Raw genomic sequence first — 13,111 nt, 5'->3', positions numbered from 1 at the left:
AACCTTTGGATGCTTTCTAGAAATGATATGTTTAATGAAGGTCCTTCTCTGTAAAGAATAAATGTACAAGTCCTTTTCAAAGAAAGGACACGTGCTTCATAATTAAAAGGTAATTCATATAAATGCATGCAGAGTAAACATACAGCAACCTCTATATCAAGTCTCTTTGGACCTTGAAGGTGTTTTCTTGAACTTAAATTTTATTTCACAACTAAGTGTGCAAGTAGTTTCTGCACCATTAATTTCTGCACAATTTATTTTAGTATTCACACATATTTTGTGCATGAACTTTTTTACATCATGTATAGTGTGAGTAATAGGCTTGTTGGGAATATTTTCTTATGCCAGAGCACCTGTGAAAAATAACAATATACAGTATATCTGGTGTAATATAGTAATGGAGGGTTATTTTTGTATGTCAGTTTTTACTTGGGAAGAAGTACAAATGCTCATTCTTATATGATGAATATGAACTTTACAATAACTCTTTTCCCCAGTTATACTGCCTGTGATTTTTTTTTAATAGTACATGTTTTGACAGAATTCTCACTTCACCCTGGTGTTTGTTAAAATGTGACCCTAAAATGACTTATGGGCTATTTAACCATGCCAAAATCATAAAGGCTTGCTTGGTTTGCGGTTGTCTGCTTGCATGTTTTTTATATAAGCAAATGGACCAGTTGTCACGGACACTGCTTAAAATAGCCAACTGGGTATCTTTGCTCAGTCTGCTGGAACTTTCCTCTCAGAAGCCAGGACCAAATGATCTGTCACGAAGGTAGTGCACACCATTTAATGTATTAAATGAAAAAATTACATAAAATCTGACATGACACATTTGGGACTATGTGTTTTCAGTTAAAGAAAAATGTAAATACTACAATGACTATTATAATGATCTGATGAAAAGCTAAGCATGTCCATCGGAATTCCTATTGCAAGTATTGCATTACTGCTTTTTCAAATCTGAACACCTTTTTGCCAGAATTTTGTTCAATTTCTCTGAACTAAATGTTTTTTTATGTTAATATAGATATCCCACTATGTCTAAAGGGGAATGTCAGAAAATATTACCATTGTTTCTCTTCAAATTATGCATCTGAAAATAGTACGAGATTAGTGATGATGAGTGTTGTTATTGTTGTTGTTGTCGATTTTTATCCAATAGAGTAATGAGAGTGTCCAATGGCGTTCAGATCCTCTTCCTCCAGCTCACCTGTCTTGACTGTGTTTGAGCTTGAGCAGCTCCTCTACAAGGGGAAGTGCACCTGTAACCATGCAGATGAAGTGTGGCCCAACCTGTATCTTGGTGATCAGTCAGTAATTAACTTTTTTATTTAAGCATAAACGTGTTCATTAACACAATGATGAACTGTGACCCAGACAAGAAAAGCATGTTTGAAGATATCAGATGCACTCACACTTGGGTCTAAAGAAGTAATGAAAACATGTAATTGTTATGTTGTGCTTGGGTGTACAGTATGTCCAAATCTTGTGTGTTAGCAACTTGTGTTGTGCATTTTCTGTATTTCAATGTGACTTTGAATGTGACACACTTATTTGAATTTATAGGTGATTTCTTTTTTTGCAGGCAAATGGCAGACAATCGTAGTGGCCTGTCAAGACTCGGCATCACTCACATCCTGAACTGTGCGCACAGCAAGTGGCGTGGCGGTGCAGATTATTACAAGGGTATGGGCATCACCTATGAAGGCATCGAGGCACATGACTCGCCCACCTATGACATGAGTGTCAACTTCAACCTTGCAGCTGACTTCATACATAAGGCACTCAGCAGTGGAGGTGTGTGAAATGTGGCGATTAGAGCATGATGCAATCTGATGGATGGGTCCAAAAGAGTAATAAAATAATCTTGTTTGCATGTGTTCTAAATCGAACTGAAACAGGTTGTTGTTTTTACTGATGTATTCAGTAGCAAATGTTTTTCTAGAGAAAAAGCATGCAGTACTGAAAAGCTCATGTATCAGTTATCTGGTGCATGTATTGTATCATGAGCTCTTTGATAGTGTGGTTTACCACCTTTATATCCCCATTATTTGGACTAACCTGAGGCAAGCTGACTGAAATACACAAGGCTCTAAGTGGACCATATGTACACACTGCTTGGATGAATGATAAAACATCTTTTGCAGCTGTCTATCCAGTGTAGTTCTAATTTTATGCAAAGCATTACTAGGGTAAATTTCTAAATTAGTACAGTAGATACTGGGAAAACAAAATGAGAAGCAATTACGTCTAAGTTCTGTACCTTGCATGTCACTCACCTCTTGCCATGAGCCATGCACTCATGTCTGGGGTTCCCTACAGGGAAGATCCTGGTGCACTGCGCAGTTGGAGTGAGCCGGTCTGCTACCCTGGTGTTGGCCTATCTCATGCTCCGGCAGCACATGACTCTGGTGGATGCCATAAATACAGTGAAGGAACGGCGCGGCATCATACCAAACCGTGGCTTTCTGCGGCAGCTGAGCAACCTGGACCGCACACTTCATGGCAGACATAGGATCTAGAGCAAACTGGGAAGTCCCACTACCCTCCACTTTATTTTAATTTTATGATTTTGTTTTGCTCTTAAACAGCTTCCAAGTATGCAGTAAAGTGGTTGCATGATATGTACGTATGTGAATATATATATATATATATATATATACACACACACACACGAGTGTATCTGACTTACTAGCAAGACAAATCAGGTTGCAGTATGGTTACTTCTGAATGGTGGGAAAATTGAGGCAAAATGAGTCTCCTTGTTTTACTGATTTGTACATTATTACATGTAAACACAGTACTTAAGACTTTTGTTTCATTTCTTCAACTTAAAGGAGCTTGTCTTTCAATGTATGTAACTGCTGCAGCTAGAACAGTGACTAGTTTTATGTCACATTTTGATTTAATTTATTATTTTTTTAACTGTAATAGAGCGATAGGTTATCAACTTTATTGGTCACATTTTTATATTTCCAAGCCAACAGGCATTTTTAAGAAAAAGGTGTTAAAGTTTCTAAATTTTCAGTAAATTGTTTATAATGGCTTAGTTGCCCAACAGCACCTGCTGCACTTTGTAAAAGCTTTCATTTTAATCATGGTTTAAAAGTGTTTGACTGAAAATACTCTGTGGAAAGTAGCATATCCTCTCCTTCTCTTTTTCCACTTTAGTAGTTTCACTTAATGGTGTTGAATGGCAGCTCAAAATTTTCCAAGGTAGAAGTCAGCATTATCACACCTAACCAGCAGAACAAGAGAGTTTCTTCCCTGTATTGCTCAACTGTGTCTTTGGTCACATTTCAAGTTGTGATTCTGCAAAATAAATGCAACATAATGGAGAATCAGTCAGTTGAAAGTATGATTCATCAGTAGCAGTTACTTTTATGTATCGAACATATAAACACTGAGATTCTTGAACAAATGTTTGACTTTTGCGAAGGGCAGTCTGAACAAAAACAATTTCAGTGACACCCGGACATTAGGTACCAGTGGTATCCATGTAAAAATGCACCTGGAAACTATTCATAGAAGACTCTGATGGTCCGCGAACACAATGCTGATGTCATGTCAAGAAACCATATAAGCAAGGAAATCCTGTATGAAAGTGTGCTGTACATGTAGAGCTAGCTGTGTGTTTGAAGAATGAAGGAATGCACTGTTGCTCCGGCGCCATTACGACTGGCTAGGCAGGTGACAGTCATGTGAGCTTCATATTTGAAAGACAGTGACAGTAATTGGGCGTAGCTGTCATTTGCACTATACCATGTCTGAGTATCTTCAGTCTATTTAAAGTGCCCATATTAATGAATGTATTGCAATTATTTATGTATTTATTAAATGTATTGCATTAAAAATGTTACGTGTACTGAAATAAATTTAAAGTACTGGCTCGCAAAGGCTGAAGGAAGGGTCCCCGCTAAACAACGCTCTCTCCTTTTATCATGTATGTCAGTGTGGCGGTAAAACCGTGTAAAAACGCTCCTGACGTCACCAGCGCAGTGTATGCGAGTGGAAGCGCGAGTCTGTGGGGAACAAAGGCAAAGCGTTGCCCGTTTTTGGCGCCTTGTGCGCGTGAGGGACCCCGGCGCGAGGGGCGCGTTGGTGGGAAGGAGCTTCACGCAGACCTTAACCAAAGTGTGCTCCCCGAGTTTGCGCACAGCTCGGACCAGTGTGTTTACTCTGTTTGTGTGTGTGTGTGTGTGTGTGTGTGTGTGCGTGCGTGCGTGCGTGCGTGTACTGTTGTGCCGGTATTTTCACACGGAACCGGCAGCCGCAGAGAAAGCCCGCGGAAACTCCTGAGTCCTGTGAACTTCCACTACTAGTAGTACTCGGCTAGCGCGCGAGCATTTTCAGTTCCTCAAAGTTCCTTAACCACTCCTCCCGTGTGTCCTTTAAAGAAGCGCGACCGGGAAACACAACACACACACACGGTGAGAGACGCGGGGATGCTTTGTCCACGGACAGCAGGGACGATGCTTGTCGCGCTCGCGCTCCTGTGTGTTCGCGGCGTGTGCGCGAGCCGAGCGCCCGCGGTCCCGCTGAACGACAGGCCGGTGATCGGTGCGTAGGGAGCGCTTTTACCACGCTTCACACACCGACTGACTCTGTCTGTGTGTGTGTGTGTGTGTAAGAGAGAGACAAGGAAGAAAAGAGCTGCTACTTATTGACCTTTACTGTGTGAGCCAGGAATCCTGACCCAGGAGACGGAGGACGAGCACATGAAGCCGCTGGGCGGGACCTACATCCCGGCGTCCTACGTCAAATACCTGGAGTCGGGCGGCAGCAGAGTGGTGCCCATCAGGTATGACCACGAAAAAAGGGGGAGTGCCGTAACAATGCGGGGATGATCCCACGTTCCCACGGTGCCCTGGCTGGCTGTTACATTTAAACTTATTCATTTACTAAATGATTTAGCCAAAGCCACTTACAATGTTAAGGTTATTACAAGCTTACAGTTATTTATCAGCTGGGTAAGCAAGGGTAATTACCTTGCTGGAGTCAAGGGTACTACAGCTGGAGGTGGGTATCGAACCTGCGACCCTCTGGATCCGAAAGCAGTAACTGTAACCACTAAGGTAGCAGCTGTGATGATAGCGCTGGTGCCTCTCTCTCCCACTTTGGACTTGTGCTCGAATCCGACACTTCCTGTACGGAGTCTGCGTGTTCCCCCTTCTTCTGTTAGGGTTAGGGTGGGATGGCTTTCTTCCAGGTGCTCCGGTTTCCTCCCATAGTTCAAAAATGTGTTTCAGGTGGATTGGTAACTCTATGGAGGGTGCGGTAGCGCAGCGGGTTTGGCCGGGTCCTGCTCTCTGGTGGGTCTGGGGTTCGAGCCCTGCTTGGGGTCCCTTGTGACGGACTGGCATCCCGTCCTGGGTGTGTCCCCTCCACTCCCGGCCTTGTGCCCTATGTTGCCGGGTTATGCTCTGGCTCTCCGTGATCCCCGCTCGGGACAAGTGACAGAGAGAGAGAGTGAGTGGGACTGGTGCCATATATATATAAGCAAATAACTGCAGTGGGTTTAGTACAGTGTATCTGCCACTGTAAGTCACTTTGGATGAAGAGGTCTGCTAAATTCTGCATAATTTGCATTTTGCATCACTGATAAATGGAAATGGATGGGATTATTTTATTCCGTTCAAAAGAGAAATATATTTCATCACATCTTTCAATACCTGTGCATATATAAAAGTTCCTGAAATGATTGTGATTCTGAAGTGATTCTGATTCTAAAATTACTTTATTATATCTCAACAATGTAAGTTTAGATATATATGCATATGAGCCATGCAGACTAAAACATCTTGCAGTGTATGTCAGAATATGTTATATACTTAGAGGGAATTTTCAAGTATCTGAGTACATTTCACAGACAAAATTTAAAAATGTCACACTCAAACTTTAAAAATTAAACTTAAATGTTAAATGCTGATTTCATGGTGATGTTTGAAAATAGTCAAAAACAAATGTGTTTTTGTTTTTATTGAAGGCTCAATCAGTCGCAGGCTGAATATGAAAAGATCTTCAACTCAATAAATGGGTATGTGTCCATCACTTGAAATCTACACATGAATTGCTTTATTTTGTACCATACATAAACCCTTGTAGTTTGCATACTCTAAGTGCAGTTATTGATTATATAAAATATTTGTGTGCGGACTGCATAGTACATGTTTTGATTAATACACAAGTGAGAGTAGCATATATTCTCCAGGTAGATAAAATATTATTTCAGTACCTTTTTTTTACTTTGAGATGTGGCTGTGAATTTTTTTTCGCTGCTCAAGGGACTTTCACTTGACTACCAGCTGCAGCTTCTTCGTTTGCGGCTGTCCTCTCGGTCAAACCTTGACATTCAACCGGAAAATGTGTGTAGGTCCCCCTAAAAGTAGACGTTGAAGAATGACGTGTTCTGTGGAAGTGTTGGTCACGCACTTGCACTCCTGTGTCCAGCTGGTATTTCTCAGTCCCTGTGTTTTTCATGAGTGTGACCCTGGTTCAGTGGAAAGGTCACCTGCAGAGTTAGGTTAACTACGAAAGGCAGGGGCTGCAGGGGTGTGGAATCACGTGGGTAACCTGCAGTCCACTGTCCCCCGCAGCGTGCTGTACATCGGCGGGGCTGTCGACCTGTTCTCCTCAGACTATGCCAAGGCCGCACGCATCTTCTTCCAGCTCGCCCAGAAAGTGAGATGATCAAGGCTGAATTCATGCTGGTTCTTACGTTAAAAAAATCGTGATCTTGCCTAGCCATCATGCCTTTTATCCTTACAGACCTACAGGGAAGAATTTCTATTATTATTGCAGTCGTTGTTCAGTTGATCCTGTTATCGAAAAGAATTCAGATAATTGAATTAATTTACACATTGGGACATTTGCTCATGGGAGCTACGGTGGTTGTGGGAAGCGGAAGCTAAGGAAGCCACCTCCAGGTTACCGTGAGCATGTTTTTTACCACTATGCCATCTACCACGACATTTTTAAAGAAGAATTAGCCCATGGGGAGTGGGATCACAAAATACAGGCATAGTAGCACATTTTACTTGCATCCAAGAAGACCTTGTGGAAGATGTGTCATGAATGGCTGAAGAAGTGTCTCTGGTCTTCACAGGCCAATGACATGGGAGACTACTTCCCGCTGTGGGGGACCTGCATGGGCTTCCAGCTGCTCACAGTGATGGTGGCTGGAGAAAATCTCCTAACCAACACTACTGCAGAAAACCTGGCTCTGCCTCTCAATTTAACTGCAGGTACAACCACATTTAAGAGTAAATAAATACTGTATGAACATCCTCTCAGCACCTATAAAAAACAAAACCATATCTACTTTTGGCCAGCAGAGGGGAGCAGTTGCTTTGTGTAAGGATTCACTTAAAGTGCATGTTCTTTAGTAATAAATACATACACACACACATTATCAGAACCGCTTGTCCCACACGGGGTCACGGGGAGCCAGAGCCTACCTGGCAACACAGGGCGTAAGGCCGGAGGGGGAGGGGACACACCCAGGACGGGATGCCAGTCCGTCGCAAGGCACCCCAAGCAGGACTCGAACCCCAGACCCACCGGAGAGCAGGACTGTAGTCCAACCCACTGCGCCACGGCACCCCCTAGTAATAAATACCTTATTAGTAAGTGCATTTTTTAAGGTAAACATTTTAGAAGGGTGTAAGGAAAAATGAATGCATCTCTTTACCATATTATACTCAAGACTTTGTCAAATTACTCTTTTTTTTTTTAAAGCTTGTAGAATTTAAGTGGTTAAAGACATTGGTTTATATTAATTAAGATGCACTCTTACTTGGTTGTACTATATGGTGGGGTGTTACTGCACAAATTCTATCCTCCATCACTTTGCTTTGCTGCTCTGTGCTCTTGAGTTGTATTTAACATTAAATGTGGGCTATAACCAGCTTTATGAAGGAAATGTACATTCACTATACATGTGGGCACACATTTTTTTGTTCCATTAGAAGCCTGGTTCAGCCGGATGTTTGAGAACTTTCCTGTTAAGCTTCTGAAGGCTGTGTCCCAGGAGCCTCTGACAGGAAATTTCCATCATTATGGACTCACTGAGGAGGTGTGTAGCCTCAAACATCTGTAATACAATTTTTGTAATGCCCTAAGTAGATTTTGTCTATATAAATGATGTACAGATGCACTGCCATCTGCAGCACCTAAGGTTCAAGTAAGGTAATAGATTGCTAAAAGTCACCAGCATTCCATTGTATTGGCATGACAGCTTTGTCAATTTCTACAACAGGGTTGTGTCTAATGGACTGTTATGGATGGCACAGACCCTTAACCTTTAATTCCACCATTCCTGCTGTGCCAAAAAGATGGCGAAAAATGTTTGGCATCTGTATTTCAGACTGACTGCACCAGTAACCATGCAACATCAAGGCCATTTGTACTTTTACACTGTTCACTTGTACGTTGCTGAAAGGAAGCTGAGGCAGACAGACAGTGGGTGAAGGTTCAGAAAGGGGGGTGGTAAATCTAGGGAGATAAATATGTATGGAGTTAACAAGGATGAGCTAAGCAACATAATAATATGATGATGATGGTTATTGCTGTTTTGTTATTGTTCTGTTTATGTCTAATAATTCTGTGTTTACAATTGTAAAATAATGGAAAAACCTTCATGCAGCTACTGGTAGGATGTACACTGGTTCATATGGTAAAATGTGACAAATTAAATGTACTCTGGCATCATGTGTCTGCATCTAAATCTCTCCTTCTGCTGATAATAATGCACTCATTGCAGTTTTCTCTGAGATGTAGGTCATTTTTGGAGAAAAGGGTCTGCTAAATGAATAAACGTAAATGAAAATAATAATAGTAGTGCAGCTGTCTATTACAGATTTCTCAGAAGTTACCAACAATGTCTGAATTGAATGACTTTACAAAGGTTGCCATTTATCATACACTGCTTTTAGACCCATAGCAGCTTTGTGCAATTGTTGCTCACCATAATGTGAGCTTCCTCTTCCTCTCTGCGACTAGTCTGCAGATGGTTTTGATATGAGATAACCTGCATTGAATACATTTTGTATTGTTTACGACAGCAGCTGTTACTGACACAGAAATTCCCATACTACCGATGAGTCAATATTTTTCTGTAGATTTTCACCATACAGAAAAAGCGTTCTGTTCTTCTCATTGCATGCGAACAAAACATCTCTCACTATGTGTAATAAGGGGCATTTTCAAAATCTTTATCTTACATTGCTTTAAGTAAAGTACATTTTTATTGATCTTTCACAGAATTTTCGAAGAAATGAAAAGCTGCAGCAGTTCTTTTCCATCCTGTCCACAAATGTAGCAGAGAACGGTGCTACGTTTGTTTCCACCATGGAAGGTAACTGCAAAGAAACGCCTGTGTCCCTCCTGGAGGGACTCGTAAAGTGTGCTGCTTTCACTGGCGAACGCTCTTGAATAAGAAAAGCACTAGTGAAAGTGCACAAAGCAACATTAGTTGCTGTGTGCCTGTTCCTTGTGATTGTTTGCACAGTAATTAGTGCGTGTCATGTTGTTTTCCCTTGTTTACCAAGGCAGGCGGTACCCGTTCTACGGGGTGCAGTGGCACCCTGAGGTGAACCTCTTCCAGTGGAATCCCCACTTCCAGTTCCCTCACTCTCCAAACGCTGTGCGTTTGTCATCATTGCTGTCCGAGTTTTTTGTTAACGAAGGTAAATATACTCAGCCAGGGAGTAACAACAGGAAATAGTGCAAATCCACGGGTCCTTTTTGTGGCCTGTTTTGGCAAACGTGCCATTCTGACAGACCCCTACGATTGTGGGCTTGGCGTTTGTGTGATTGTTTGGAGCAGTCGGCCGATCACAGGTGGCCAACATTGTCCCAGCTTCCTCTGCTGGGCGAAACTTACATCAGTGTGACTGACAGTGACGTTGAGCCTCTCACTCTGCAGCACGGAAGAGTTTGCACCACTTCTCGAACCCGGAGGAGGAAACCGCAGCACTGATCTACAACTACGCTCCTGTGTTTGTCGGCAGATTTACTGCGTACGAGCAGTGCTATTTTTTCTGAAGCGCAGGAGGACTGGGGGGACAAGAGAAAACAACAGTGTAAAGTGAATGGTTGGAAGGAAATTGGTCTTGACTGTGAAACAGCAATAGCTGGCTGCACAAATTTGGTCTATTCACAGGATAGTGAAGCAGATAAACACTGTGATGTGGGTGTGTGTCGTACTTCTGAGCAAACAGCGTTTTGTGAGTTTGAAAAGAAAATAAAATATGGTTTTTGAACACAGCTCTCCATGTTTGGAAACAGAGTGCATGAGATTTCCCAGAAGTTTAAGTAGTCAGACAATGATTCTGTGCAGACAAGCGGAGGAGGATGGGCTGAGCTTGGAATTGTGGAAATTGATACATTTATTTGGACCCAACAACAGATTGTGTAAACATCCAACATTTTACTACAGCTCGCAGGTTTCTGCCAAGAAGCGGGATATTTCCCTGCCTGACGCACTTGGCGTAGCTCGGTAAAGGCGCTACAAAGGATTGTAATAATTACAAGAATTGCCCCGTGACGTAGGATTATTTAAAAGCAACTTCTCAAAGCACTTTACAGTAAAGAAGAAAGACGTGGGTTACACTCCAAAACAATTTACCATAACTAAAAAGTGGGATTTATGGCAAATTTTCCACCACTCTCCATACCAACATGCTTTTTGTGCCCAGAATCCCTCGGGGGTTAATTATGAATGTAGGAGAGCAAGAAGAGCCTTACAGATTTACTAGAAAATGCACCATTGACCATCGATGACCTTTAGGGGCTCAAGAATACATAATTTTTAATTGAAATGAATGGTACTGAAGAGTTCATCTTACAAGGAATCACTTTAAGATCAGATCCTTATGTGATTTGGAAACCCTGTAGTGTCCAATGTCTTGTCAAGGTGTGCTGCTTATTTTGCTTGTGTTCAATAAGGCTAATCATTAAGTGGCCCTGCAGTAAAAAGACATATACGTATGTTTTTCTGTTCAAACATCAGTTCCACTAGAAACAATGTCCGTCCATCCATCCATCGTCAACAACCTCTTGTCTCGATCGGGGTCACGGCAAGCCGGAGCCCTACCCGGCAGCACAGGGCGCAAGGCCGAAGGGGGAGGGCACACACCCAGGACGTGATGCCAGTCCATCGCAAGGCACCCCAAGCAGGGCTTGAACCGCAGACCCGCTACACAGCGGTGTGTTTTGTATTATGATTGTATTAGAAACGATGTGTGTTTGAACTTGAGAACAAAATCATTGAAGTAGATATCTCTTCAAGCCTGTGAGGTGGAGCCATGGTATCCATGATATACCGTAGTTATTTCAGTGCTTAGTGATCATTGCCTTCTACCTCTTACGTTTGAATCTCACCCTTACTATAGTGATATAATAACATTATTATTTCTTGTACTGCAGGATCTTGACATGAAAGAATTTTCAGAATGTCCCTATAGCAATTTCTTCCATATTAATAACGGCTGTGGCAGGAAACCGGCACAAACTCCATGTGACAGAGCGAGACGGACTGGGAAGAACAGGGAAATCCACAGCGGAGGAGTTGTGATGCGCCCGCCAGTGCGTCCCGCTGCACCACCGTGCCCTTGTCATGCACGTCGCATTTGCCGGGACAAACGCGGTGAAGTGTGGTTACTGACAGCGGAAGGAGACCGCGGTAACGAAGCATCAGTGACCCGTTACCTGACAGGGAGTGTGGAGGCGCGTGAGGGTGTGTGTGTGTGTGTTTTCAGGCAGATAAACCAAGGGAGAAGGAGGAGGAGGAGGAAGTGATGAAGAAGACGGGCTGCACGGGGTGCCTCTGCCACCACTGAATCTGAACGAACCGAACGGCAGCGTGTGGGGGTGCCCACCGACCGACAGCAACCCCGATACTCATTTGCAGAGCAGAAAGGTGAGAACACGGGCGACTGTGTCCTTAGCTGCGTCCACCGCCACACACACACACACACCGTGTTCGTGGGCGTGGGGCTTCCCACAGACCATATCGGCAACGGCTGCCGCGGGCGGAGTGTGCGCGCGAGCGTTGTGCGCACGCTCTCTGTTGACAAACACGCAGTCCCTGGAACCCCGCGCCGCACGGATGCAGCCCCTCCAGTGGTGTGACGGTGAGCCCTCCTGTCTCGCTGCGTCCCTCCCTCTCCGTGGGACCCGTGTGGTGCGCGGGTGAGCTCTCCTCTCCTCTCCTTCGCTCCCTTCACTTTCCTTTATCCTCTCCGTGCGCGTGAAGAGCGGCGGCGGCGCGCGACGCGGAGCGAGGCAGCGGCCAGGTTCGCGGGAACAATGGGCGCGCGCGCTGCGGCGGAGAGTCGGGGACCGCGCGCGCGCGCGCTACTTTCTGTTGGTCTACTTTGTGTGCTGTTGGCGCTTTCTCCGCGTGAAGGGTGGCTTTGTGGCGAAGGTGGCGCGCGCTGCCAGAGAAATGGTGATTCCGTGATTCTCCTCACACAATGTCCACCGTGCGGCGGTCCACACACGGGTTCTGAGCCCTGCTTTCATCGCACAACGTTTCGTCAACTTTTCTAGTACTTCGCGTATATACCGCTTCGCATCGCACGTAATGATCGGCCGGAAACCTTTGCACGAGCCGACCTACTACGCACCAGAACGATTTGTCCACTCGCATAGCAGCGTGTAAACGTTCCTACCGTATCACTTCAGGCCAGGGAATTGCCTTGGCGAAGGAGAGGGTTTCGACCCGGGAACCTCCTGGTTTGAAGCAGCCTTAAACGTCACTGCGCCACCTGCTGAGCTTTTCTTTTTCTGTTTTTCCTGGAATCAGGTTAACCGGCCGCCGAGAAAGAGAGAGAGAGAGAACGCGGGTAGCCTACATGTGTACACACACACACACACACACACACTCGCGCGGGTATGGGAACAAGTGAAGTGTAAAAGTGTTTTGAGTACAGCTGTAACCTTGGATCTTCATATTACTTCTCCAAGAGAAAAGCACTATTATCAGACAATCCAGTGTTCTCTCTTTCTTTGATCGACGATTAGTTCACTGGAAGCTGCAGTAAACCTTTTGTTACACTGCCAACAATCAATGTGTTTTGAAGCTGCAACGATGCAGACCGAT

General features: G+C 44.0%; 3 protein-coding genes across 11 annotated transcripts in view; all 3 read left to right on the top strand.

Annotated features, from left to right (window-relative positions):
* The first annotated feature begins 691 nt into the window (after positions 1–691).
* On the top strand, positions 692–2,619 carry LOC108940355 (dual specificity phosphatase 26). Of its 2 annotated transcripts, XM_018762456.1 has the most exons (4): positions 692–778; positions 1,169–1,316; positions 1,592–1,803; positions 2,329–2,619. In XM_018762456.1, exons 2-4 carry the CDS (start codon positions 1,186–1,188, stop codon positions 2,526–2,528), a joined length of 543 nt encoding a protein of 180 aa, XP_018617972.1. In that variant the 5' UTR covers positions 692–778; positions 1,169–1,185; the 3' UTR covers positions 2,529–2,619. The 2 variants fall into 2 exon arrangements, with proteins under 2 accessions (XP_018617972.1, XP_018617973.1); XM_018762457.1 differs by lacking the exon at positions 692–778 and having other exon boundaries at positions 1,200–1,320.
* Positions 2,620–2,645: 26 nt separating this feature from the next.
* On the top strand, positions 2,646–10,268 carry LOC108940349 (gamma-glutamyl hydrolase). 2 transcript variants are annotated; one of them, XM_018762447.2, is made up of 9 exons: positions 2,646–4,566; positions 4,693–4,807; positions 5,993–6,043; positions 6,603–6,687; positions 7,112–7,250; positions 7,974–8,080; positions 9,268–9,361; positions 9,555–9,692; positions 9,932–10,268. In XM_018762447.2, the coding sequence occupies exons 1-9, from the start codon at positions 4,452–4,454 to the stop codon at positions 10,048–10,050; spliced, it is 963 nt and encodes a 320-aa protein (XP_018617963.1). In that variant the 5' UTR covers positions 2,646–4,451; the 3' UTR covers positions 10,051–10,268. The 2 variants fall into 2 exon arrangements, with proteins under 2 accessions (XP_018617963.1, XP_018617964.1); XM_018762448.2 differs by having other exon boundaries at positions 2,649–4,436.
* Positions 10,269–11,204: 936 nt separating this feature from the next.
* The window catches only part of LOC108940359 (RING finger protein 122), a 30,429-nt gene continuing 28,522 nt past the window's right edge, over positions 11,205–13,111 (top strand). For 2 of the 7 annotated variants that reach the window (XM_029257090.1, XM_018762470.2), the window contains exon 1: positions 12,210–12,457. In XM_029257090.1, the coding sequence (XP_029112923.1) occupies positions 12,316–12,457 (142 nt within the window). In that variant the 5' untranslated portion in view covers positions 12,210–12,315. The other 5 variants (XM_018762466.2, XM_018762464.2, XM_018762465.2 and 2 more) reach the window with 5 other exon arrangements.

This window comes from Scleropages formosus, chromosome 12 (genome assembly GCF_900964775.1).
Source record: "Scleropages formosus chromosome 12, fSclFor1.1, whole genome shotgun sequence".
Taxonomy (NCBI): domain Eukaryota; kingdom Metazoa; phylum Chordata; class Actinopteri; order Osteoglossiformes; family Osteoglossidae; genus Scleropages; species Scleropages formosus.
This window is presented reverse-complemented; position numbering and strand designations above follow the sequence as displayed.

What these genes read in the sequence shown, in the direction of transcription:
- LOC108940355 (XM_018762456.1), top strand. Translation starts at nt 1,186, where the DNA reads ATGGCGTTCAGATCCTCTTCCTCCAGCTCACCTGTCTTGACTGTGTTT. An exon ending in AACCTGTATCTTGGTGATCA is followed by an intron (nt 1,317 to 1,591) that starts GTCAGTAATTAA and finishes CTTTTTTTGCAG; the next exon opens with GCAAATGGCAGACAATCGTA. An exon ending in TAAGGCACTCAGCAGTGGAG is followed by an intron (nt 1,804 to 2,328) that starts GTGTGTGAAATG and finishes GGTTCCCTACAG; the next exon opens with GGAAGATCCTGGTGCACTGC.
- LOC108940349 (XM_018762447.2), top strand. Translation starts at nt 4,452, where the DNA reads ATGCTTTGTCCACGGACAGCAGGGACGATGCTTGTCGCGCTCGCGCTC. An exon ending in TCTTCCAGCTCGCCCAGAAA is followed by an intron (nt 6,688 to 7,111) that starts GTGAGATGATCA and finishes TGGTCTTCACAG; the next exon opens with GCCAATGACATGGGAGACTA. An exon ending in GTTTGTTTCCACCATGGAAG is followed by an intron (nt 9,362 to 9,554) that starts GTAACTGCAAAG and finishes TTGTTTACCAAG; the next exon opens with GCAGGCGGTACCCGTTCTAC.